Here is a 23,134-nt window from a genome sequence, read left to right on the forward strand (position 1 = left end):
CGTAAATAATAGCTTTCTCGACATTAATTTGCCCATATTACCAATTATTGCTTAAACGTCAATCTAAAGTGTAGTATATTTTAGATCTCTTTAAGCTTAAAAATCTCGCGTTGTCTTTGTTAGCACACAAACTCTGGTAGTTTCAGTGAACTAGGGTAGGGAGTTTTGGTATCGCTGTAGGCTGTGCCTAATTGTAGGTCGAAACATTTAACGCTGCCTACGACAGCTCAGGTACGAGATCCGACACCGTCTTCGGCCCGCACTTGTTATCATTTGAACCGTGCAGGTGCAAGTACATGTAGCGCGTCGTGCACAGCTATAAAATTTTAGCTGCGTTATAATTTGTTGTTACCAGATTGGTTCTGGACGGATACTGACTCGTCACATATTTTACAGATAAAGCTTCTTTTTTTATATAAAGCACACTTGGCCGACGGTGTGACTGCACCAACACTCAAATATCTGCGCGGTCTTCTTCTAGGCAGGAGTGCTGACCATGCTGACCATGCCAATCTTGCAAACTGCTAGCAGTATACATGTATATCGTGACCCTCGCGTAGTAGTGGTCTATTCGGAAAATTCGGACCATGGCGTCAGTTCGGCCTAGTCTCCGACACCGTTCCTCGTGGACATGGCTTCATGTGCATCGTTGCCCGCGGATCGACTGCACTTGCAGTGCCTGTCTCGTGACCACCGTATGGATGTTTTTTGGTGAGCCCCAGATCACTCGGGGTGTACTGAGAGAGGAGGTGCGTTATGTTCGTCTCTCCGTCAAACCTGGGGTTAGCTGCGAGGTGCATACGCTTCCGGTCGGAAAGGTGCAAATGAATGGCTAGGCGCGAGATTCAATACTCGCAGCGATCCGGATGCCATATCGACGAGTAGACACTTGGTGAAAACCGGGGAATGGCGCCACTCGAGCGAGAGGGAGAGCCGTAAGAGGTTTCTCGAATCCGGCCGCAGGACAAGTTGATGCTCGCGTTTGACGCATAGCTTTCTCGACCGATGCTCACTCGAAATTCAACCTTCTACAGCTCAGGTCGTAGTAGCCGTGCTACGGTGCTCGGGTCCTCGCCCCCTCGTGCCGTCCGTCTTCAAGATCAATGGGGGCCTCGTTCGAAGACGTCATGCGAGTGGTTACGACGGTGTCGGCGCTGTACATGTGTGCGAGTCCTTCGTCCTCGGTGATCCGCATCCACCGGCACCGCAACGTCGGTAGTGCCTCCATCCTGCCGTTTGCAACGCTCTGGGTCTGCAATCACATCTGGTACGTCCAAATCCTGCAATTACAGTCATCAAGCCCATAGAGATCCCTAACTGTAATTGATCCATGTTTACAGGATGCTATACGGTTACGTTACGGGAAACCTGTTCCCCGTATTCACTACATACGCTATCGGAGACGCACTCAGTGTCGTCTTCCTTGCAGTGTACATGCGCTGGACAACAGAACGCAAGGCAGCGCTCAAGACTTTCTTTATAGCTCTACTCTGCAATGCAGCAGTGACGATGTACGTCGTGCTGGGCATGAGCGGAGCGTTCCAGCAGTCACATCACACCATGACGTTGACAGTCGGCATCACCGCTGTCGCTTCCAGTCTCGCGCTGTATGCGTCGCCCCTCGCGGCAATCAAAGTGGTGCTGCAAACTCGGTCGTCGGCCTCATTGCCGTTTGCCATGATCCTCGCCGGAGCCATCAACAATCTGCTGTGGGTCGTGTACGGCTTCCTCGTCTTCGACCTGTTCCTGATCGTCCCTTCCAGCGTCAACGCATCACTCGGTCTCGTTCAAGTTGCGCTATGCGGTGTGTTTCACCCGTCTCGCTTGGTGAGTGAAGGCGCCATCGTCCCTGTGGCATCGTGCCAGTCGCCTAAAGACGAGCTTCCGCAGTTCAATTACACTGTCATGGAGCCGACCACACCTCTCCCGATCGCCATCATCAAGGAGAGCTTGGACATCTGCAGTATTACAATAGAGGAACCTTGCTCTCTTGAGGAGAAGCGATAGCCTCAGTAGTCTAGGCATCGATCGATCGTCTAGGCGCTCACTTGGATCCTTAAATACATCCTTTTAACAAACATCCGGCTGCCCTCTCCACATCAAGAGCGCGCAATAGCCAAGTGGCTTATTCAAAGTCTTCATCATCTTCTGGGTGTGAGTTGTGGATAGACAGACTCAAAAGTTCCATCAAGCGCTTCGTTCTCGGCAGGATTTCGTCCATCGTGGCAGCGCCCAGTTCACGCTTGAGCTCTCGAACCAAAATGCTCATTTGACGCACTTGTCGAACACCAACAAGATCTGGCTCGGCATATGCGTTCGACGGAGATCGACGATTCTCAACGACGAAGTTTGGGGCGTTGCCACTGTAGGTAGTTTTCTGCTCAGCGTCTTCGGGTTTGCCTGACTGACGTACACGCGTAGAATCGGCTGCGTTGTCCTGTAGCCGCTCCTTGATGGCATTCAAGCAGTGTACTAGTGACGTATCCTTTTCTATAAAGTAAAAAATGAGAATGAGCAACACAACAGCAGTAAAACTGACGGTGCACGTACTCAAGTGAAGAAGGTCGCGAATAACATGCAGGAAATTCTTCATCTCATTCACCAGCAAATAAATTTCCTGTTGAGTGCAAGTAATATACACGATATATTAGCTAAGATAATAACACACATTGCAATTCAGCAAATCGTACGTTAATCTTCGGTAAAACGCCATCGATACTCTTGACTTCAAAAAGGTGTGAAAAATGCCTCACAATCTGGTTAATCAACACATTTGGACGGCGCTGTAAGATAAAACACAAAAGAAACGGTTAGATACTTACGCAGTCGATTACCATGTATCTACTCAGTAAATAACTTACCTCCACTTCTGCAGCAGCTTGAGTGTAAATTTCACGATGATGTATGACACTCTTCTCAAGTTCCACCAGCTCGGAGACGATATGAACAGCGCGCGACAACGTCGTTGGGTGGCTAGCTGGACGTTCATCACGATTGTTATCCTCCTTATCGTCCAGAATACTCGGCTCCACCGTCCGCTTGCACAGCTCAGTAATAATCGATGCCTTAAACCCCTCCAAAGCATGCAGTCTTCTCCGTTCGACCATCCACTGCTGCAACGTAGGAAGCACCTGCTCCAGCTCGAATCTCGCGCTGGCTGCTTCTTTCGACTCCGTGTCCTCATTTAAATTCAAGAAAACGAACCCACACACGTCGCGGATGAACTTTTCCATACGAGGGACTGCTGCCACCACACTGCAAAGCTTGTCGAGATTCGGGGCGATAAGAGTGATGTCTGTGAGGTGGAGTACACGGCAAACGTGCTTCACCACCTCGAGCGTGGTCTCGCGAGGCAACGTGTTCAGTCGGTTTAGATGCAGACGATGGTTGAGTCGATCCCGTTCCACGAGCTCCTTGGTCCCCATGTACTTCCGCAGTTCATTCAGATCGCTGGCTTCTTCCAACGCGAGCTTATTCTCAGCCACCTGTCGCTCCAATTGATGAATACGTCGCTGACTCAAACGGTAGTCACGGATACTAGGACGTGACTCTGCCTCCAATGTCAGGTTTGCATTCTCCTCCTTCAACCCAGCAATGGTCTCTCTAGCGCCCAGCAGCTCCTGTTCAATCATAGCAACCTTCTTGATCATCACAGCCTCACGATGTCGCAGCTTAGCCGCAGCCACTTCTTGCTCTCGACGCGCAGCTTCCAGTTGCTCTAACATCATTTCATCCGAAGCGACAGAAGATCCAGGACGCTGGCGAGTCCGATACTGAGATCCAGAGGCTCTGTCCTCGTCAGAGTACTGCTCCCACACTGGCGGTTCATTTTTCAAGGCGGCACTGCTCTGCCTTGCAATGAAGTTGTCCTTGTCTCGAAGCTCGCTGTTGAGTGCTGCCACCTGGGACTTTAAGTGTTCAATCTCCTCCTGCATCTGCTCACGTTGCGCTTCGTACACGCCGATGGTCTCGAGTGCCTGGATATCGCGAGGGTTTGCACGACGCGGGTCTCGGTCCTGTAGATTACGGAAGGCGCGTCGATCGCGCGTCTTGTTCATGTTCTCCTTGTCCACCTGCTGCTGGAGTTTGGCCTGCATCCTCTCGACTATAACCTCCTTGGCCTTGACGCGGTGTTCGCTGACTTTAAGCTGCTGTTTCAAACGAAGACACGAGTTCTTGAGCTTTTTCGACAAAAGCTCAGCGCTTTCACTCTCCTTTTTCTGCAAAGCCTGTCGACATCCCCATACAAATTCAAGATACACGAAAAGAATGTGAGGTTACAATAAAAACACACGAGCAAATCCTAATGCAAATTTTCGGCGTCGCAGTATTGCAAAACTCCACCTTCAGACGCTGAATTTCCGCTTTTGCTTTCTCCAGAGCCTTTTGCGTATCCTCATTCTTTTTCTCGATACTCTGCAGCTCTCCTTCACGTCTACTTCGCACTCGTGAGTTGCGCTTCGATGCCAGAACAAGGTCTTGAATCGTCTACACGACAGCACAAAAGTCAGAATGGGTATAACAACATCCTGGTTATCGACGACTGAACAAGTGACCATCCCTACCTCGTTTTTGTGGTCTAGCTGCACGCCAAAGTCGTGAATAACGTTAAAGAGTGACTCCTTGTCTGGCAGCACCTCTCCGGACCCAACACGGCGAAAACGCACAGCTGGAAGGCTATTTCTCCGGAGCAGATCGTTGAGTCCGTCCCAAGCGCCTTCGTCAATTTCAACAACGTCTTCACGTTCATTGCTGGCTGCAACGTTGCTGCCGTTGTCATCATCATACTCCTCTTTCTTCTCTTCAGCTTCATGAAACGACAAATTGTCCTCACTGGCACTTCGAGGCTCACTCCACATGCTCGCCACATCATCGGAACTCCCAGCAACGCGCTCATCACGACTACTTTCTTCACTAGAGTTTTCAGCATCCCCCTCCTCCTCTGCAAACAACGTCCTCTGTGTCTTCGACTGTTGCGAATGACTCTCACTGCCAGTCTCTGTAATTTTCCTCTGCTCTGTCTCCTCTCTCGACCTTCTCGACGACGAGCTTGGTCTCCCATCGCCAATTGAAGACCTCGGTACCCCCAAAGCGTCATTAAGCTCATCATCCAGCACTCTTCCAGACGAAGTAGACGACCCGGAATGAACCAACGACGGTGGAAGTGATGGAGGAAGCGACGCTGATGACGCTGCGGACACCATGGCAGCTTCGTCCACCTCCTCCTTCTGCTGTGGCGTCATCTGGTACACGGACGAGAATGACGACGCTCCTGGTGTCTCAATATGCTGCAGTTCCAGCATCGAGGACGATGAAGCCACGGACGGCGGCGGCGACAGTGTGCCTTGGTCTCTAATATCACTGATCGGGGGATTATTACTGGACAGAGAGATCTCGGACCCCCCAAATAGCATAGAGCGGTCTAGTGAATCATTCTGCTGCTGTTCTTCCTGCTGCACGCTCACTCGGGATCTCGCAACAATATTCGTGTCGTCCTCTGGACGTTCACTAGTCCTATCTCCGCTGAGTCGCTCTCGGTCTTGAGCCAGTAGTAGGTCCTCGTCATCTAGCAGCACAAAGCGCGGAGAAAACTCGGGCGGCGCTCGCTCGTCGGCGTCACTCAGCAGCTCGTCGTCCAGTAGCTCATCTCCACTCAGCGACGCGAGTCCCAGCGCTGGGTCGGAGATATTAAAGCCGTTGTCCCGCAGAAACTGGTCCACACTCGACAAGCTCTCGTCGTCCATACCGAGTGCGGTTCAAACTGAAAAGTGAAGGCGCAATAGTGAAGTTTTCCATTTTATAGGGATTGTACTCATTATGATTGGGACCTAAGCCTTATTGAAATGATTGGACAAAAATATTCACAATGCTGTTAGCAGCTATGCGCATCCAGCTCCTCGCGTTGCTGGCGCTGCTACTGCTGGTATCCAGTGCCGATGTCCTCGCAGAGGACCCGTATAAGGTGTTAGGCGTCAAGCGTTCGGCCTCTGAGGCCGAGATCAAGCGCGCATACCGCTCACTGGCGCTCAAGTGGCATCCAGACAAGAACCGAGACAATCCGGAGGCTGAGAAGCAGTTTATGCGCATCGGAGCCGCCTACGAGAAGCTGACGAACGCTCCAGCAGCAGCGGAGCAGGAGAGAAGGCAAAGATATCAACAGCAACATCAGCGCTACGGAGGATACAGTCGGGGGTACGGAGGGTACAATGGGGGCTACGACTACAACTACCAGTATCAATACCAGCAGCGCTGGGATCTATCGCACCTGACGACGCCCTTCCTATTGATGGTACTGCTCGCTGTGGTTATGGGGATGCTCTCCATTGGAAACAAGGCAGCAGAGACCAGCGAGACGCCGCAACAGCCACAGAAAAGTCCATTAGAGCAGTTGGCCAAGGTCTTTGCGCCGTCGAGTTACGAGCTCAAGCCTGTGTACTTGACGGCAAGAGGGAGACGCACGCTCGTGTTCTTCCCGGATGATACAAGACACGGCTGTGGTGTGAGAGGTATGTGAACGAGGACTATGGGGGGGAGATTTGGATGACTTACAGACACTTATTTGGTGTTGAACAGACCAGTTCAGTATTGTAGAGAAGCTGGCGACGGAGTTCCAGCACGACCCGCTTACGTTCTGCTGGGTTGACATGAACACACAGCCCACGGACAAGCGCGCACTGTGGCAGAAGCAGTTCGGCAATGCCCCAGCACGTACGTTATGAGCTGACATCATTTTGGGAGGTAGATATGATGCTAACATTTTGGTAAAGCATTCGTTGTGAGTCTCAGTTACAAGGGCAAGAAAATTTCGCTGCTATTTCCTCGTAGTGACAGCAACAATGGTCGTCAAGCGTTAGAAGACGATGTTCGCAAGTGGCTTGTGCGTCTTTCAGGCGGTGAGATTCCTCAGATTCCATCGACAACAGATCTCTTTGATTAGATAATCCAGACAAGCTCGCGAGTGGGTAAGCACTGTCACGACAGCAATGAATGGCTTGTATTTATGTCTTATTATTGCACATTTAAGTATTTGAGTTCTTTACAGGGTGCCTTTACTAGTATGTTGCAGCAGCACATGACGACTGGAACGCTGACGACCGATAGGAGGAGCATGGTCGTCTATCCAGTGCTGCTCGTCGAAGCGGCCTCTCTCGTGGGCAAACACTCCGCTGTCTAAGCTGACTCGACGTCCGAGACTTTCTGGTATAGTTTGCTGCCTTTCCAAGAGCTCTTTCAACTGCTGTTCCAGTATATTCTGTCGACTAGCCACGTTTCGGATCTCGGTGAGAAGCAGCTCCAGTCGATCATCCTGAGGTGGCGCTGTAGGCGTCGCAGCTACGGCATCCGGACTACCGTTATTGACACTGGCCACTCTCCTCAGTCCGGGTCTAGGACGAGCATCTGCCACGCCATTTACGACCTCCTGTGCTGCGGTATTCTCCTTCATTTCTATAGGAACATCGGGTTGTTTTGACTCGCCGGCGTTGATCTTGGGCAGCCTGACCATCCCGTTGCGTCCTCGGTGAGACGAAGGAGGAGTTACCATGCCCACGGGAGAAGCCAGCGCGCCTTGAGTCGCTATCAACGTGATCGTGGGGTCGATTACCACTGAAGCACGACGAGCTGACCCACTGCTGGTACCCGGTGTGCCGTTTGTAGCTCGAAATGACAACGTGGGCGGTGTAGCATGGCCAGAATGAGAGTTGAAACTTTTCTGTCGTTGCACTACCGGAACTGATTCAATGTGTTGCTGCGAGTGCACACGATGGAGCTGAGAGGACTGGATAATACTGGAACTTCTCCTGGAGGGCACGATCGGTACGGCAGTAAATTCCTGCAAGAAGGGCAGACTGGCGGGCGATATCCCTGCTGGTAGCACAGCCTCCACGCCCTCGGCCCGCCACATCATAGCCAAGCCCTGCAGCAGCGTCCGTGACTTCCCGCCGCTCTCATAGATAAGTGTCAGTGCCTTTCGAGACCGCAAAGTGGCTAGTTGACGCGCCGATCGCATCGTGATCGGATGGGACAGCAGAACTCGAAGAATCTGCTCTCGGTCGATACAGTGCGTCTCACAGAAGTCCAGAGCTTGAATAGTGGCAAGCCGAGGTTTGCGCGGATTGGCGATACTAAACTCGCCAAAGCACGAGTTCGGACCGAAGAGAGCCACTTTAGTCAAGCCAAGCAGCACCTGTGCGTGCCCCACAAACAGGAAGTACATCTCGGATCCGTAGTCTCCTTGGCTGATGATGTCTTCGCCTGGCAAGTAGCATTGCACTCTCATACGCAGATACAAGTCGTGGATGAACTCGGCGCTGCAGCCAGCGAGGAACGGCATCTTGCGAGGCATCATGTCTTCGCAGAAGCGGTCAGCAACTTTAATGCGGATTAAATGCGCCATTCGCTCCACGATGGCACGATCGCGTTCCTTGTTCTCGCCCCGTGCAGCTTTACGCCAGTGGAAAGTATTTGCTCGAACCTTGTCGCGTAAGGCCCTTGGCAGCATTCGGTCTTGCATGAAGTCGTTGATCTGGTCCATGTCTCTCCGGTAAGCGGTGTCGCTCTCGTAAAGCTGCTGAAAGAGCGACACGACGTTCGTGATACCGTAGGCGAAGACTCCCGCTCCTACGATCATTGCAGCTATCGAAAAGAGGCGCCCAGCGTTTGTTTTCACCGTGACTGAGACAGAAACAGATCAAGTGAGCTAGCTACCACTGCAAGAGTAGAAAGAGAGAGCTACGTACTGTCGCCGTAGCCGACTGTGGTCATGGTCATCATCGACCAGTAGAAAGCTGCGATATATCGCGTTTTGACTTCGGAATCCTGCAATGTCCGCGAGCTGAGAGCGAATTCTAACTGGTCATCGTCGTGGAAAGCCAAGTAGGCGAACACACAACTGAAGACGTGCGAGAGTGCTAATACGACGAACAAGAAGCTCCCCAGACTGCTCACTTTGGAGGAAATGAGCAAGGAATGCTCCAGACGACCCTGAAGACGCGGTAGACCGAGAACTCGTAGCAACCTAAGACCACGTGCAGCTGGATACATCCACGCAGCTTGTGCAGAGAAGCGGAACAGAAACCTGGTAGGGGAGCCACCATGCGTGTACGCTTCAGGGTCGTGTCCCTCTAGTATGGCGTAGAATGGGATTGTCCACAGCAACTCGGGTACAAACCACCCGCGTGTATAGTGTCGGAAAATAGAGGAGAGTGAGAAGTGAAGCTTGCCGTCGTCTTCTACTGCGGTGTTGAAGCTGTTCACAGCAAAGTTTGTGAGTGACTCAGTAGTGAATGAGGTGGCAAGGTAAACTTACTTGAGTATGATGTCTACAAGAAACAAAGAGTCGACGAATAAATCCAAGTGAAGAATAGTACGACGCAGAGAATCACGCATAGCGAAGCTGAGCTCGAACGGCACGATAATAAGAACCCCTACGTCAACGGAATAGAGGAGTCAATCTAAGAATTACCAAGAGTAATGTAGACTTTCACGTACATGTTGTCAGCAATAGGGTGATTGTATCCCATGTCGATCGGAGTCGTCCGTGTGGATGCAGCACGTGCCGTCGATGCAATTTGAAGTCAGACCCACCCATTCGATGTGCGAAATAAGCCATCTCGTCTTCGTCATCAGAAATAAATGGCCGTAGCTCAAACTCCAGTTCTTCTTCTAACTCCTCCTCATCGTCTAGATCGAAGTCATCAATCTCTTGATTGTCGATATCGTCATAGTCAGCTGTTGGGGTCTTTGGCTTGGTTTTTTTCTCCGGGACCTCGTAGACGTAGTTGGTAACCACTTCCGGAGCTTCGTGCTTGTCGGCGTTATTGACAGCAACTTTCGCGCTGTAACTTCGCGAGATAACGGAGCTTTGACGGAGCTTTCGAGAGGTCAAACCTGCTATTAGTTGTTTGGCCGAACTTGAGCGTCTTATGGACAGAATTGGCTTTGGTGGTGAATAGCCTTCTCGACCACTGTGGCCTTCTCGTCTGCTCTTTGCAACGTCTCGTCGACTGCGTTCTTCTCGTTTGTTTTGAGGACTGGTGCTTGGTGATCGGGAATTCCGCGAATATTTTGACAAGAGCTGTGGATTCACTTTGCTATTGTTGCTTGGGGATTGTTGATGATTGCGGCGATGTAGTAGCGAGTCGAGCAAGGACACCGCTAGTGCACCAAAGTGGCCCGAAGGCGGTGGGTTGTTGGCAAGATGACCCGCCGGGACTGGTTTATCATGCTCCACCATGCATGCGCTTCCTTGTCTGTGGAATGCACCGGCACCAGCGGATCAAATTGCAAGACACATCGGGCAAAGTCGTAGGAGTCCTGAGCGCCCGCTTTTGGCAACATGGACGGAAATACCCCATGAAATACTGTCTGATGCTTAGAGACGAGTCGAAACTGCCGTGTCCGATAGGACCAAAGAGCTTGTACCAATCACTTGCGTTGAGATTTATGAACGGAAGGCTCTTAAGAACGGATCACATGTCAAGTCATAGGGACTTCGAGAGGCACTCGAATACAAATTGGCACTGAGAAGGGTACTATCGGTGCCGATGACATATGAAGGTGGGTATTCTATTCAAATAGATTTCCAGTATTTCGGTAAGCTTAGAGATTTTTGATGAGTGGCTCTGACGTCCGTAATATATCCACGGTAATATATTGGATATGTACCGTATCCATCCCTGTAATTACGATCTCACTCAGTGTCTCTATTAAAAAAAAATGTTTGGGACGCAACTTGGTAACAAAAAAACATAACAAACGGAAGCGTACTTCTTTCCCTGGTGCAACACCAAAACAACTAAAATCAAAAATACTTTCGTCAATCCGAGCACAAGTAAACAAAAATCATTTAATGACCAATCAAATAGAGCACTCCGCTCAAACACACATTTCCAAAAATGACGGCCGCCAGAGCGAAGGCAGCGTACGGCAGCGCGCCCACGAAGAAATACAAGAAGTGCGACAGGAAGAGCTCCCGCACTAACATCTCCAAGCATATCAAGGTCTGCAAGGGAATCAAGCTGCCTGAGACGCTTAGCGAGATTCGTAAGAAGTCTTGGGAGAAAAATCGCGCTAAGCGCGTGGGCTCGCAGCGAGATAAGCGCGCAGCCACGTTGTTCAAGGAATTGCAAGGTGTCAAATATTGGGTTTTATTGATATTATTATTTTAATTAATACATTTCTTTTGGTTAGGCTTTCGCAAGCAGCTACGTGAGGCCGAAGCAGCGCAAGCAGTGCCACAGCCACAGCCAAAAGGGATGATGGGCCATGCTCTGGAGGTACTCAGTCTTCATCCACGCCTCTTTGAGTTTGTGTTTGCCAAGGTGAGTGCCAAGCACAGTCGTAAATGCTTGTCTCCAATCTAACTTTAATGCCATAGGCCGAAAAGCACGAGTTGCTTTCAAAAGGTTGGTTCCGCGTGCTGATCCTATGGTTGCATCCGGATAAGCGGCATCACCTTCCACAAGAGTGGCAAGAGGCATCTAACGTCTCTGCGGTTGAGGAGAGCTTCAAGCCCCTCCCAAAGTACAAGGAAGAAATGCAAGACGCAAGTATACGCAAGGTTTATGAAGAGCGAGTTCGGGTCGAGAAATACCAAGTATACCTTCAGACGAGATTCAAGCAACGGTTGATCAAGTGGGAATCAAAATGCCAGGAAGCGCGCGAAGCAACGGTGTTGCAGGCAAAGGAAGGGCTAGCCAAGTTCGCTGAATATGCTGACTGCACCTCATTTGATGCCTTTAAAGCCATTTATCGTGCGCGTTTTTTTGGAGAAGGACAAGGCCTACGAAATTGCAAAGAACTCCGAGCAAGATAAAGCTGCGTCTGACCTTCGATTTCTCGAGACGTTTGGTGCGGAATCGGAGAGTGACGACGAGTAGGCGCATCATGGATACACTAGTACTATTTCGTGTAGCTATAGTACTATGTGCATAAACAATGCGATAACAAATCACGCGTTAAGTCAACGTAAGTACTAAGACAAGACTTTAAGTACTACTAAGACAAGACTGTAAGTACTAATACGACAAGACCATAAATACTACGACAAGACTATAAGTACTACGACAAGACTATAAATACTAAGGCAAACTTGATTGGTCCTGAATCTTACACCGCTCACAATCCCTTGCTCACAATCCCTTTGGTTGGACAAGAAGCACTTGGCAATCAGTGATCAAATGTCCAGACAATCGCTGACGTTCCAAGAGCTGCTTCAAGGCGGTATTGACACCGCCACGCATGTCATTAAACGGGAGACAAGAAGCGTATACGCGTCAAATTTCAAGAAATGCTGCGAGTTCTGTATCTCCAATGAGTATCCTGATCCAGCTGTAACGCGTCACCACGAGCTTCCGTCGCTGTTGGTAGCGTTTATGGAGAGTGTGTCTGCATCTAGTGCCGTGTCCAACCAAACTGCGGAGAAGATCAGAGCTGCAGTGGCAAACTTTTACGGCAGTTATGAGCGCAGAGACGCCGCAGGACCGGACAAGTGGATGGCAATGACGGACGACAGAGGGGACAAGTACGGCCTCGGTAATCCTGCAAAGGATGCATTTGTTCGTCAGTTCATGCGAGGACTCAAGAAGCGAAAGAACAAGGAATTTACGCAACGCCAAGCTACTCCTATTTCTCTGGATATGCTGCGTGTGCTTCATTGTCACTTAGCGCGCACAGCAGGATTCACCGAGGCAAGTCGTTTGTGGTTTATTGCTGTATCTGCTTTCGCTTTCTATGGAATGTGTCGAATTAGTGAGGTACTGAGTTTACAGTGGAAGAACCTTACGCTGAACCTGGCACGTCCCAGTACCTCTGACCCAACTACGTCAATTAGCTATGGTGTCTACAAACTGGAAGGGAGAAAGACGGAGGTAGCTGAAGGCCACTGCTACAATCTTCATTGTTTAGGTGAAAGTGAGAGTCCAATGGATGCTCTAGATCACTTGAAGAAATGGAGTGAGTACGTTGATTCGAAGCCAGACCACAAGTGGAGCGATAATGACTACGTTTTCCCAGCTTTGTCTAAAATTGCGAAGAGTGTTATCAAGACGGATGGCTCGCTTACAGGGTGCGAAAAAGCGCGTGTGGAATGGGGCAAGAAGATGTCTGAGCAGTCATTCATCACGCTGCTGAATTGCGTCGTTCGCGATCTCAATCGCAATGGGACATCTGTGCCCGTGTACATCCGCCGACAATGGCGCGACATTTGGTTTACTTCACACACGTTTCGACGCGCAGGCGCTCAATACCGATTCATGTTTGCACCTCCTGAGCGGAGATGGTCGCTACGAATGGTGAAATGGTGGGCGGGGTGGACTCCAAACGAGTCTGCAGAGACGCTTGTGCGTTATCTTCTTGATCAAGCAGCAACCGATAAAGACACACAACTGGCAGACTGCTTGGCACCAGATCGAGGAGCGCATATAGGCTGCCCTTCTACTTTTCAAGGACGGAAACGGGGCACGGCAGTATATCATGAGCAGCGATCTTCGAACAATTCGACCACTCAGTTTGAAAAGCGTCTTAAAACCGTTGAGAGTTCGGTTAAACCTGTTGAGGACAAGATAGACCAACTTATCGCAGTACTACGACCTTCCGTCACTCCAAAACCATCCCCACCAGCAACAAACTGCAACATCAGCGCAGTGGAGCAGATATCAATTCTACCTCCTGTCAGGGATTGGAAGGATTTATACAGAATGTACTGGAAGGCGGACTCGGCACGGCATCTTTTCAAGCCAGTATGTGAATGGACACCACAGGAAAGAAAGCAAAGTGGGGTTCTACCCAGTCGTCTCAGCGTTGCAAAACTCATTGCGGAAGATGTTGTGGAATTTGCTGTTTCAAATGGAGTATCGACTCCACGCGACGCATCCGAGACGACATTATCCGTGTATGCAGCATATTACGTCAAACATTGGATGGGAGATACACCTACTGCTAGCTTAAATGAGCTCACTATCGACACGTTGGCACGATGTATCAGACTTGATAAAAAAAACGCCGACTCGTGAAGTGTCAACATGCTTACATAATAAAATAGAACAAGTATTACAAGTCTTATTGCAGTATATTCAGTCTTGCTATAGTACTATTAATCTTGTCGCGTATTTTTGATCTTGCCCTAGTACAGGTAGTCTTGTCCTACATTTCTAGTATTCTAAGTCTTGTTGAAAATCTCAGCCCCAGAAATCTTTAGAAACTTATTTCCATATTTGCTACTGAGCTCCAAAATATTATACTTGGTGGGTTATTTTTTATTGGACGATATTGCCTCGACAACTCATGTTTCATTGGTCATGCAATCAAATTTTGCACCACTGGTTGATTGCAGTGTCGGAAGCAACTTCCGACACGGAAAGTATACAAATACCAAGATACACGGAACCCACTTCAATTTCTTCACAATCACACCGCGATCAGTAGCGTCAGTAGGGGTAGGGCAACTATACTCACATCAATACATTATTGTAACCCTAACCTTTCATTTTGAAAAAGGAAGCGCTACTTTAAACCAGGAGGATGAATCGTAGGGAGCAGGATTTGCAGGGTTTCACGGCGCTTTCCTTGGCCTGCTTCTTTTTTTTTTTTTTTTTTTTTTTTTTGGGGGGGGGGGGGGGGGGGGGGGGGTATAGTTAAAACCAAATGAGTTGGACAAGTGGCTGCATCGATTGAGAAACGAAAAAGGATTGAAAATAATCGGCCAGAGATATGGAAGTCCTCGACTCGCTTGAGTCGATGTTGCGACTCTGTCAACTAGCGTATCATACCCGCTGGAGTAGACGTAAGATGGGATCCTACTTCGCTCATTTCAGCGTAAGGCTGTGTGGCTGGATGCGTTCCACGACGGCTCTTAACGTTAGAAAGCATGTTTCCCATCGAGATGTTCCAGAAAACTTTATCCCATCGGAGGCTCCGTGGTCAAAGAAGCATGGAGGGTATTCATTTAGGTTTCATCTGAAGGCTGGTGCTGCACGAACGGTTAAATAACTAAGACAAGGACGCTACACTGTAGTCTCGCGTGCTCTTGATGGATCAGTTGATTTGGAAACAGTTTCATATTCAATGTTCGAGTCCTGGCATCCAACAAGCTCCGACAAATAGTAACCATACCGCTAGAAGAAGACGATCACAGTGATTCCTACGATACCAAATACAGCAGGATTAGCTAGCTTTTGGTCGAATGCTGCTGAAATATCGCTGCATGACCCTTCTTCATCGCATTCCACGCACTCTTCTTCAGCTCCGGTGACTTGGTTGCAACGCACATTAGCACAATCGCCGGGTACTTGGCACACATTCTCGCAAGTTGCTCCCCAGTGTCCAACATTACACGAGCCACACGATAATATAGCCCCATCCACGGCATTACAAGTGATGTTCCCACTAGTGCAGTTTTGAGTACTGCAAGCCTGGTCACACTGGACTCCCCACCAGTTGTTGTCGCATTGGGCTCCAATTTTCACTCCGGCGTAGTTACTGACCATCGTGGCAAATGTTTCATTCCTCGCCCGCTGATAAACTTCGGAGGCAAAATCTGCTGCATTTGGGTAAATATCACCAAGTGACGGCGGCACAGACAGCGTGATGTAAATTTCTCCTGTGGTATTGGAGACTGACGTGATGTTGACAAAATCTTGACCAATGTCGGTCATGCCGAGTGTCCATGCAAGAATTGATTTCAGTGCTTGTTTGTGCTTCTCCGATAGCGATAAAACCGTGTTGATGGCCGTCGATAAGAGGATTTCAGCGTCGTATGCGGTAGCTACACATCCACTGAAGAGGCTGAAGCTGGAGCGGCTCGAAGACGTCACGACGTCGAACTCCTTTGTTGTATTACCGATGGCTGGTATTTTGGCGGACAACGGGATGGAAATATTGACTTCTCCGTAGCCGGCGTTGCAGTTGTATTCCATGTAATGTGGTAGTTGACAATTACCTCCGTGCCACAACGACGTATCATCAAGATATCTCGATGTGAGAGCTGGGAACGGATCAGGGAATTGGAATGTGCTGTTAAGCTCGAGAAAGACCAGAAATTCTGCCTTGACACCAACGCGTGCAAGACCTTTTAACAGTGACAGAGATGCTTGGAACGAGGGAACCAGCTCCAGCTCCATCTCCAGATCGATGCTGCTTTGTGCCAGCTTGTTCGATATATTGTGCGTAATCTGTATATCGTAGAAACTCTCGGAACGAAGTGAGCCTGCCGTGAGACTCTGTAAGTCAGTGGTCGCTCCGATAGTTGCGATGGACCCATGAGGCTGTAGAGAGAGTTTCCTGCGCAGATCCAGCCCCATAGAAATATCAATACTGATCCCTGTTGAACCCAACGGAATAATGAAGCTGGCATTCTTGAGCCGCGTTGTCTCATCCAAAGTACAGCCATTTGGTGCGTACAGGGCCACCTGGAGGTTAGCATGACCGGTCAACTCCATCTCAATGGCCTCTTTGATCGATGCACCGACGACCTCCACGTCGGCAAACATCGACGCTACTGACACATTCAGAAAGCAATTCTCACAGGTAATCCGGCAGCAGTTTGTTGATGGATCGGACGTGTTGGAACAATTTCCCGTTTCGAAGATCGAATAGCTGCTGTTGCTCACAGTCAGTCCGTCGTCTTTCAGATTCCATGATAACGTCCCTGGACTTGTAATTGCTGTGCCATCAACGGCCTCGCACTTTAAAATTCGGCAACACCCTTCGTCGGTCGAGTTGTACCCAGAACCACACGGACCATCGCTAGAGGAGCAGTCGTAGCATTGGTTTGGAGCCAGTGTATCGTCATAGCCGCATTCAGTACTGCACTTACTGTTCTGCTCGTAGAACTGCACTTTACATTGCACTTTCGTCCACTTCTCGTTGTTCTTGGCCCAACACTTATCGACGTCAATCTCACCATTCTCGCTTTCTCCCCCACAGTCATAACTGCAATTAGAATCTTTCACGAATCCAAAGGAACTAGCCTCAAGCTTTCGTCGATGTTCCATAACAGCGACATACTCCACCGACTGCGTCTGAATGAGATTCGCAATATCGGTGGTGTGGAATTTGATTCTGCAGTCTGGGTATACCTGAGCGAAAGTTGCCTGTGCCATTTCCAGCCTCACATGACATTCCTCTGTTGTGGACACGGGGGTGGAGTGTCTGGCACTCTTAACGTAGAAATACGTAGCTGAGCTATCAAACAAAGCTCCGAAAAAGGAGTTGCCGATCACGACGCGGTTCACTGACGATTGGAGTAATTCGTCGCAGCCCACGGCCCAAATGTTTGCAACCGCTGCGAATTCGCCATTTAGTGTTTCGAAACTCTCCAATTTTAACACGTTAGAGTCTTGCTGAAGGTTCCAGATGGAAGACGTCGACGTGCAGTTGTAAGCGACGTGTGTGTTTGGTGACGCGGGGTTTCGGTCCTCGGACGGGACTAGTTCTGGAGTGACGAGCACAGAAGTGGATATACTCGTGTCGGCATTATCAACATGATGCAATCCGGCTGACAGGTGCAAGGTGCTGTAGCTGGAAGATACCGTGGTTTCTGGACTGAGCTCTTCATTAAGTACTCGACGGTGAAGAAGACTTTCGGAGAGCGCGAGTATCAATACCAATAGTTGCAGCCCAAACACTTGATACGACTTCATCGCCGCTTACTTACACGCCCGACAGTAAAAACTGTAATGAGTCGCGTGCACTGCGATCGACCATCGAGTGGGACTCGGTCATCGTGAAGGCAGGTACCTCCATGCGGTCCATCGGCTCTTTGGGTTCGCTCGCAACGACAATTTCGTCTTTACTTGGTACTACCGACACAATCAGTCGACCCTGAACCTTCATGAACTGAATGGCTACAATTCGAAGCGCCTACACTCGCTACTTACCGACCACACAGTTCTTCACTTCTAAATAATTTACGAACATTCCTGGTTGTGCACAATACGCATGTCATTCGTGCTTTATCTTACGTTTGGGATAGTGTGCCTGTTCCACAATTATTCGGAGTAGTCTAATTATACAAACTACTTCGGACTGTACACTATTAACCAAACGACTTCAGTTTCGTGATTGTTATAAATGCAAATTATTTCGAATGCGGTAAAATAATTTTAAAAAATGATACGCCTACCTGTCTGGCAGTGGCTGTCTTAATTCATCCGAATCAGCATGAAAGCACCCACGACTGAAAGCCATAATGCTATGAAACTTGTCGAATGTTGGTGTGGCGCTGTATTTGTTCCAGCATCTGTATCCGCAGACGAGCTCGTTGCAGTAGTCGAGGTGGAATCGCAAAGACTCCCCACCCACCCATCGCTACATCCCGTGCACTCGATTTCAGTTCCTGTGCTCTGGTCGCATCGCGTGCTTGTGCAGTGGTCCTGCAACCCGCAAGTGTTTTCACAAATTGGCCCCCAATAGCCATCTTCACAACCATCACAAGAGGTTACTGCTCCGTCGGTATCGTTGCAACTTACAGATCCGGCTACACAGTTTAGTGAAGTGCACTGATTATCACAAGTCGTACCCCACCGGCCATCTTCACATGAATTACACGAGGTGACAGCTCCATCATCAATGTTACAAGTGGCGGCACCAACGATACAGTGGCTCGACAAGCACTGCTCACGGCACATAGCATGCCACCACCCTGTCGTGCACGTCAAACATTGGGTAACTTCTCCAGAACTATCACATCGGGAGCTCTCGCAATGATCCGGTACACTACACTCGCTCGCACAGCTTGGATCATAGTAGCCGTCATCGCAGACCACGCATTCGACGTCTTCCCCGGATTCTTTATCACATCGTGAAGTCTGGCATTTCTCCAGGATAGTGCACGTACTTTCACAATTGGGTCCGTAATAACCGTCTTCGCATGACAAGCACTCGACGTCACCCCCTTCTTGCTGTTCACACTTTGAAATCGCACAATGCTCCGGTAATTCGCACTCATTCTCACAAGTAGATCCGTAGTAACCATCCTCACAAGAGCTGCAGTTGGACACTGTCCCGTCATTGGAATCGCAGCTAACAGTGTCGTTGGTGCAATGGAGTGCAACGCATCGATCGCTGCAGCTCCGACCCCACCATCCTATCTCGCATGAGTCGCACGATACTACATTTCCTTCATAGTCACAGGTCGCCGAGCCTGCAGAACAATGTGATGATTCACATGTGTTGTCGCAAGTGGGAAAACCCCAGTATCCTGTGTTGCATGAGCCACACCAAGTAACCGAGCCATCATCGTAATTGCAGGTAATAGTATCATTCTCACACCGTGGAGAAGTGCACGCATTATCGCACGTCTGTCCCCACCAGTTATCCTTGCATTCTCCGCACGAAATTGTATTACCATTGGAATCACAGGTGACGGTACCGGTCTTGCAGTTAAGTGCTGTACACTGATCACCGCAAGTTTGGCCCCACCAACCCGTCTCACATGCGCTGCACAAGATCACAATGCCTTCGGAATCACAGCTAGCATTGCCGGCTATACAGCTCATCGAAGTACATTCATTGCTGCAAGTTGACCCCCACCAGCCTTCCTCGCATTCACTGCATGAAATCGTTTCACCCTCGTCATCACAGGTGACGTTACCGGCCTTGCAGTTAAGTGATGTGCACTGATCACTACAAGTCTGACCCCACCAACCGTCATCGCATGAGCTGCACGAGAACACAATGCCTTCGGAATCGCAGTTGCCACTGCCAGTCTCGCAACCAACTGAAGTGCATTCATTGCTGCACGTCTGACCCCACCATCCCGTCTCGCATAAACTGCACGAAGTCACGTTTCCTTGATCATCACAGCTCGCCGAATCTTCCGGACAGTGTGTCGATGTGCACACGTTACTGCAAGTAGAACCCCAATACCCCGGACTACACGAACTGCACGACGTGATAGTACCATCAAGTTCGCAGGTAACAGTTCCAACCCCGCACTGTGAAGAAGTGCACTTTTTGGTACATGTCGGACCCCACCAGCCGTCATGGCACGCTGTACAAGAGGTCGCTTTGCCCTTGGAATCACAACTGACAGTTCCAGATATGCAATTCTGCGGAGTGCTACAAGTGTTGCTGCAACTGGGTGATCCCCAGTAACCTTGCTTACAGGAGGTACACGCCGTCACAACTCCTGTTGCAGAATTGCAAGTAACAGTAGCACACTTCGGTGAGGTGCATGGGCTAAGACAGGTAGCTCCCCAGTATCCACGCTCACATTGTGCCACGATACTTAGCCCGACAAAAGAGCTTACAGTGTCAGCGAAAGTGGTAGTTCTTGCGACTTGGTAAAATTGGGTTTCTAGGTCAAGCTGTGTGGGGTATTTGTCGGCGACAGAAGGAGGCACTGAGATGGTGACGGAGATTTGACCCGAGGAATGAATGGAAATTTTGAGAAAGTTGGGGTCGATGTCAGGGAGTTCAAGAGCATACATTAGGATCTTCTGAAGTGCCGTCGATACTTTTGCTACTGTGGCTGACGTGACTGCGTTCGCTGCGGTAGATAAGAGCATAATCGCATTGTACTCGGAAGAGATGCATCCACTGAACAGGCTGCTAGTATTTTCTGAGCCAAACTGCACCGGTGGTTTGTCCATTACTAGATCCAAGTCCCATGGATTCTCGATTGTTGCGAACGATGCGATCTCGACAGGCTTGTGCCCACAAACTCCCCTGTATTCCATGAAGTGAGACGCAGTACAATCGCCACCGTGATATTCTGAGGAAGAGTCGAGATATGGCGTTGTCAAGGCAGAAAACTGTTCTGGATACTTGACTGTTGACTCCAGACGTACAAATGTAGGAATTCCAGCTTGAATCCCGATGTTTACGAGCTCTAGAAACACTAGATTCGCTCTAATTGTGGGAGTCACGGATAGCCCAACGACAGTATCGACGCCTCTTTTTGTGATGTCTTCTCCTTGAAACACAATTTGCTTGTCGACAAAGTCGCTAGAATTCACTGATCCAGTAGTCAAATGTTGAATCTGGACGGTAACTCCAATCTCAGCACTGGTACCATGAGGTTTGATAGCGAGTTCTCCAGTAAAATCCACGGTAAAGTCAACTTCGAGAGAAGTCAGGCCTAGTGGTATCGACAACGGAGTAATCCGGAACGACCTCAGCATCGTTGACTCGAGTTTGCAACCGTTTGGAGAAACAACCTTGACATTTATCGCCGAATTTCCCACCAATTTTATCTCGGTTGCTGTGTAGTAATCAAGTGAAGGCGAATGAACGTCAATTTCAGCATACAGCGACGCAATTGACATGTTGATAAAGCAGTTTTCACATGTGATACGACAGCAGTCGTTCGATGGATTTGTTGGATCGGAACAATCGCCACTGGTATACAGCAACATCGAGGGATTCGTGATGGTACTTCGGTTTGGTTGTAAATTTAGAGTGAATGTTCTTGGCGACGACATTGCTGTGTCTGCAATTGCCGGACAGGTCAAAACTCGACAGCAGCCCGCACTGTTTGATAAGTATCCGGATGGACACCCGTACTTGGATTCAGAGTAGCAGCTGTAGCATTGGCTCACGTCAAGCGCTGACTGATTATGCGGAGAACCTGTTTCATCGCCACATTCGAAGTTACAAGCGCTGTTCTTCGCATAGAACTGCATTTTACACTGAACCACTGTTTGCTGGCCATCCGACGCTGGAGCGTAGCAATTATTATGATCGAGGTCATCAACTCCACACTCGGTCGTGCACGACGGATCTCTAATAAAGTCAAAAGAACTTGCATCTTCAAGCCGCCGAGATGGTCGTTCACTGTCATCGTTTAGAGCTGGAGATTCCAACAGAATAGTATCGAGGTCTGTCGATCCGAACCTGATCTTGCACTGTGGATACACATCTGACAGAATCGCTTGGGCCATTTCCAGCTTTAGTCTACAATCAGCCGATGACGAGGAATTAGAACCAGAAGAGTTACTCAGCACCACACTGCCAGTAATGAATAGGTACAAGAGAGAAGAATTCTGAAAGGCAGTCCCAAAGAATGAGTTCAAAACCACAGATCGTCTCATCGATGTGTTTTGAATTGCGGAGCAATCTGCAATCTGTACCACAGCAACGGCAATGGTATCGCGAGGGGCAGACGTATTAGCGTTGCTGCCAGATGATGAATCCACAGTGTTGCTGTCGCTGCTTGGAAATTGTTGAAAATCCTCCAGCTTCACCACGTTAGAGTCCTCAAGAAGGTTCCAAAGATTCGCAGCGGAAGTGCAGTTGTACAAGAGCTGCGTGCGATCCGAGAGCTTGTTATTGAGCGTTGGTTCAGATTGATTTCCAGAGGTCGACACTGTGTCATTAGTAAATGAGGGCATGACCAGAATTGACGCGAACACTGTCGTATTAGGGGCGGTGGCGCCCCTTATCCCGATAGAGTCGTCATTGAGCGCTCTGTAGCTGGAAGCTACTGCCACCAATGTGTCTGGATTGATATCCGTATTGTTCAGAAGCTGATCGCGCAGATTCTCTGCTGGTATATAAGTGACCCCACCGAAATCTCCGACGTTGTTGCCGCTTCCACCACCAGCACTACTGTCGTTGGTGCTTTGATTTCCGTGTATGGCTACGAAGACCAGTGTCAGTTGAAAGACGACGTGGCACAGAAACACTGTCCGCGTCATATCGCAGTGAATACTCCCTCTGATGGTAACTAAAGCTGAAGCGTACACTTGAGATCCTCGAGTGAAGGATAAAAAACAGGGAGCGATCAGTGCTGTCCGCTGCAGGTCCAGATGTTCGGTTTAACCTCCAGGTGCTTGCACTCCAGTCTAACACTACCTAAAACTTACCACTAGCATTGTAGCCTTCCCATACAACAGTTATAGTAGCAATCGCATGTCAATCTGCGATGTGCGAGGGAAAGGTAGTGAACGGCAACTAAGCGATGAGGTCTTATCTAAGAAGTACTTGGAGTGGTCGACAGTAGTGGGAGAGGCTGTTACAAAAATACTCCTAGTGATACGCGTTTAAAAATGCTTGTAGAATGATCTTTCGCAGCGCCATATTCCTTAAAATAAATAACTGCTAACTGCTTGTTATTCGCCGAAGTAGAATCGAAAAACTGACAATTGGCGTCACTGACTCAGTGAGGTTGTTCTGCACGTCAGCTACCCCCCCC

General features: G+C 49.3%; 9 protein-coding genes across 10 annotated transcripts; 4 read left to right on the forward strand and 5 right to left on the reverse strand.

The window, feature by feature from the left end:
• Positions 1–589: 589 nt before the first annotated feature.
• On the forward strand, positions 590–2,080 carry PPTG_11101 (hypothetical protein). The gene is made up of 2 exons (XM_008907355.1): positions 590–1,267; positions 1,341–2,080. The coding sequence occupies exons 1-2, from the start codon at positions 1,104–1,106 to the stop codon at positions 2,005–2,007; spliced, it is 831 nt and encodes a 276-aa protein (XP_008905603.1). The 5' UTR covers positions 590–1,103; the 3' UTR covers positions 2,008–2,080.
• PPTG_11102 lies at positions 1,269–6,164 on the reverse strand. 2 transcript variants are annotated; one of them, XM_008907356.1, is made up of 6 exons: positions 4,566–6,164; positions 4,345–4,488; positions 2,862–4,229; positions 2,691–2,783; positions 2,551–2,617; positions 1,269–2,490 (listed from the first exon to the last, which is right to left on the reverse strand). In XM_008907356.1, exons 1-6 carry the CDS (start codon positions 5,742–5,744, stop codon positions 2,126–2,128), a joined length of 3,216 nt encoding a protein of 1,071 aa, XP_008905604.1. In that variant the 5' UTR covers positions 5,745–6,164; the 3' UTR covers positions 1,269–2,125. The 2 variants fall into 2 exon arrangements, with proteins under 2 accessions (XP_008905604.1, XP_008905605.1); XM_008907357.1 differs by lacking the exons at positions 1,269–2,490; positions 2,551–2,617 and having other exon boundaries at positions 2,625–2,783.
• PPTG_11103 (hypothetical protein) lies at positions 5,444–7,215 on the forward strand. The gene is made up of 3 exons (XM_008907358.1): positions 5,444–6,506; positions 6,574–6,708; positions 6,768–7,215. The coding sequence occupies exons 1-3, from the start codon at positions 5,867–5,869 to the stop codon at positions 6,935–6,937; spliced, it is 945 nt and encodes a 314-aa protein (XP_008905606.1). The 5' UTR covers positions 5,444–5,866; the 3' UTR covers positions 6,938–7,215.
• PPTG_11104 (hypothetical protein) lies at positions 6,973–10,234 on the reverse strand (the record flags this gene model as incomplete). Its single annotated transcript, XM_008907359.1, has 4 exons — positions 6,973–8,673; positions 8,739–9,247; positions 9,308–9,425; positions 9,490–10,234. 4 exons carry the CDS (start codon positions 10,232–10,234, stop codon positions 7,037–7,039), a joined length of 3,009 nt encoding a protein of 1,002 aa, XP_008905607.1. The 3' UTR covers positions 6,973–7,036.
• A 661-nt stretch (positions 10,235–10,895) lies between these two features.
• PPTG_11105 (hypothetical protein) lies at positions 10,896–11,363 on the forward strand (the record flags this gene model as incomplete). The annotated part of the gene is made up of 2 exons (XM_008907360.1): positions 10,896–11,130; positions 11,191–11,363. The coding sequence occupies 2 exons, from the start codon at positions 10,896–10,898 to the stop codon at positions 11,361–11,363; spliced, it is 408 nt and encodes a 135-aa protein (XP_008905608.1).
• Positions 11,364–12,179: 816 nt separating this feature from the next.
• On the forward strand, positions 12,180–14,012 carry PPTG_11106 (hypothetical protein; the record flags this gene model as incomplete). Its single annotated transcript, XM_008907361.1, has 1 exon — positions 12,180–14,012. One exon carries the CDS (start codon positions 12,180–12,182, stop codon positions 14,010–14,012), a length of 1,833 nt encoding a protein of 610 aa, XP_008905609.1.
• A 1,101-nt stretch (positions 14,013–15,113) lies between these two features.
• Positions 15,114–17,639, reverse strand: PPTG_22914 (hypothetical protein; the record flags this gene model as incomplete). Its single annotated transcript, XM_008907362.1, has 1 exon — positions 15,114–17,639. One exon carries the CDS (start codon positions 17,637–17,639, stop codon positions 15,114–15,116), a length of 2,526 nt encoding a protein of 841 aa, XP_008905610.1.
• A 10-nt stretch (positions 17,640–17,649) lies between these two features.
• On the reverse strand, positions 17,650–17,832 carry PPTG_22915 (hypothetical protein; the record flags this gene model as incomplete). Its single annotated transcript, XM_008907363.1, has 1 exon — positions 17,650–17,832. The coding sequence occupies one exon, from the start codon at positions 17,830–17,832 to the stop codon at positions 17,650–17,652; it is 183 nt and encodes a 60-aa protein (XP_008905611.1).
• Positions 17,833–18,190: 358 nt separating this feature from the next.
• Positions 18,191–22,637, reverse strand: PPTG_11108 (hypothetical protein; the record flags this gene model as incomplete). The annotated part of the gene is made up of 4 exons (XM_008907364.1): positions 18,191–18,415; positions 18,518–18,640; positions 18,731–19,084; positions 20,250–22,637. 4 exons carry the CDS (start codon positions 22,635–22,637, stop codon positions 18,191–18,193), a joined length of 3,090 nt encoding a protein of 1,029 aa, XP_008905612.1.
• Positions 22,638–23,134: the final 497 nt, after the last annotated feature.

This window comes from Phytophthora parasitica (assembly GCF_000247585.1).
Source record: "Phytophthora parasitica INRA-310 unplaced genomic scaffold supercont2.26, whole genome shotgun sequence".
Classification (NCBI taxonomy): Eukaryota; Oomycota; class Peronosporomycetes; order Peronosporales; family Peronosporaceae; genus Phytophthora; species Phytophthora nicotianae.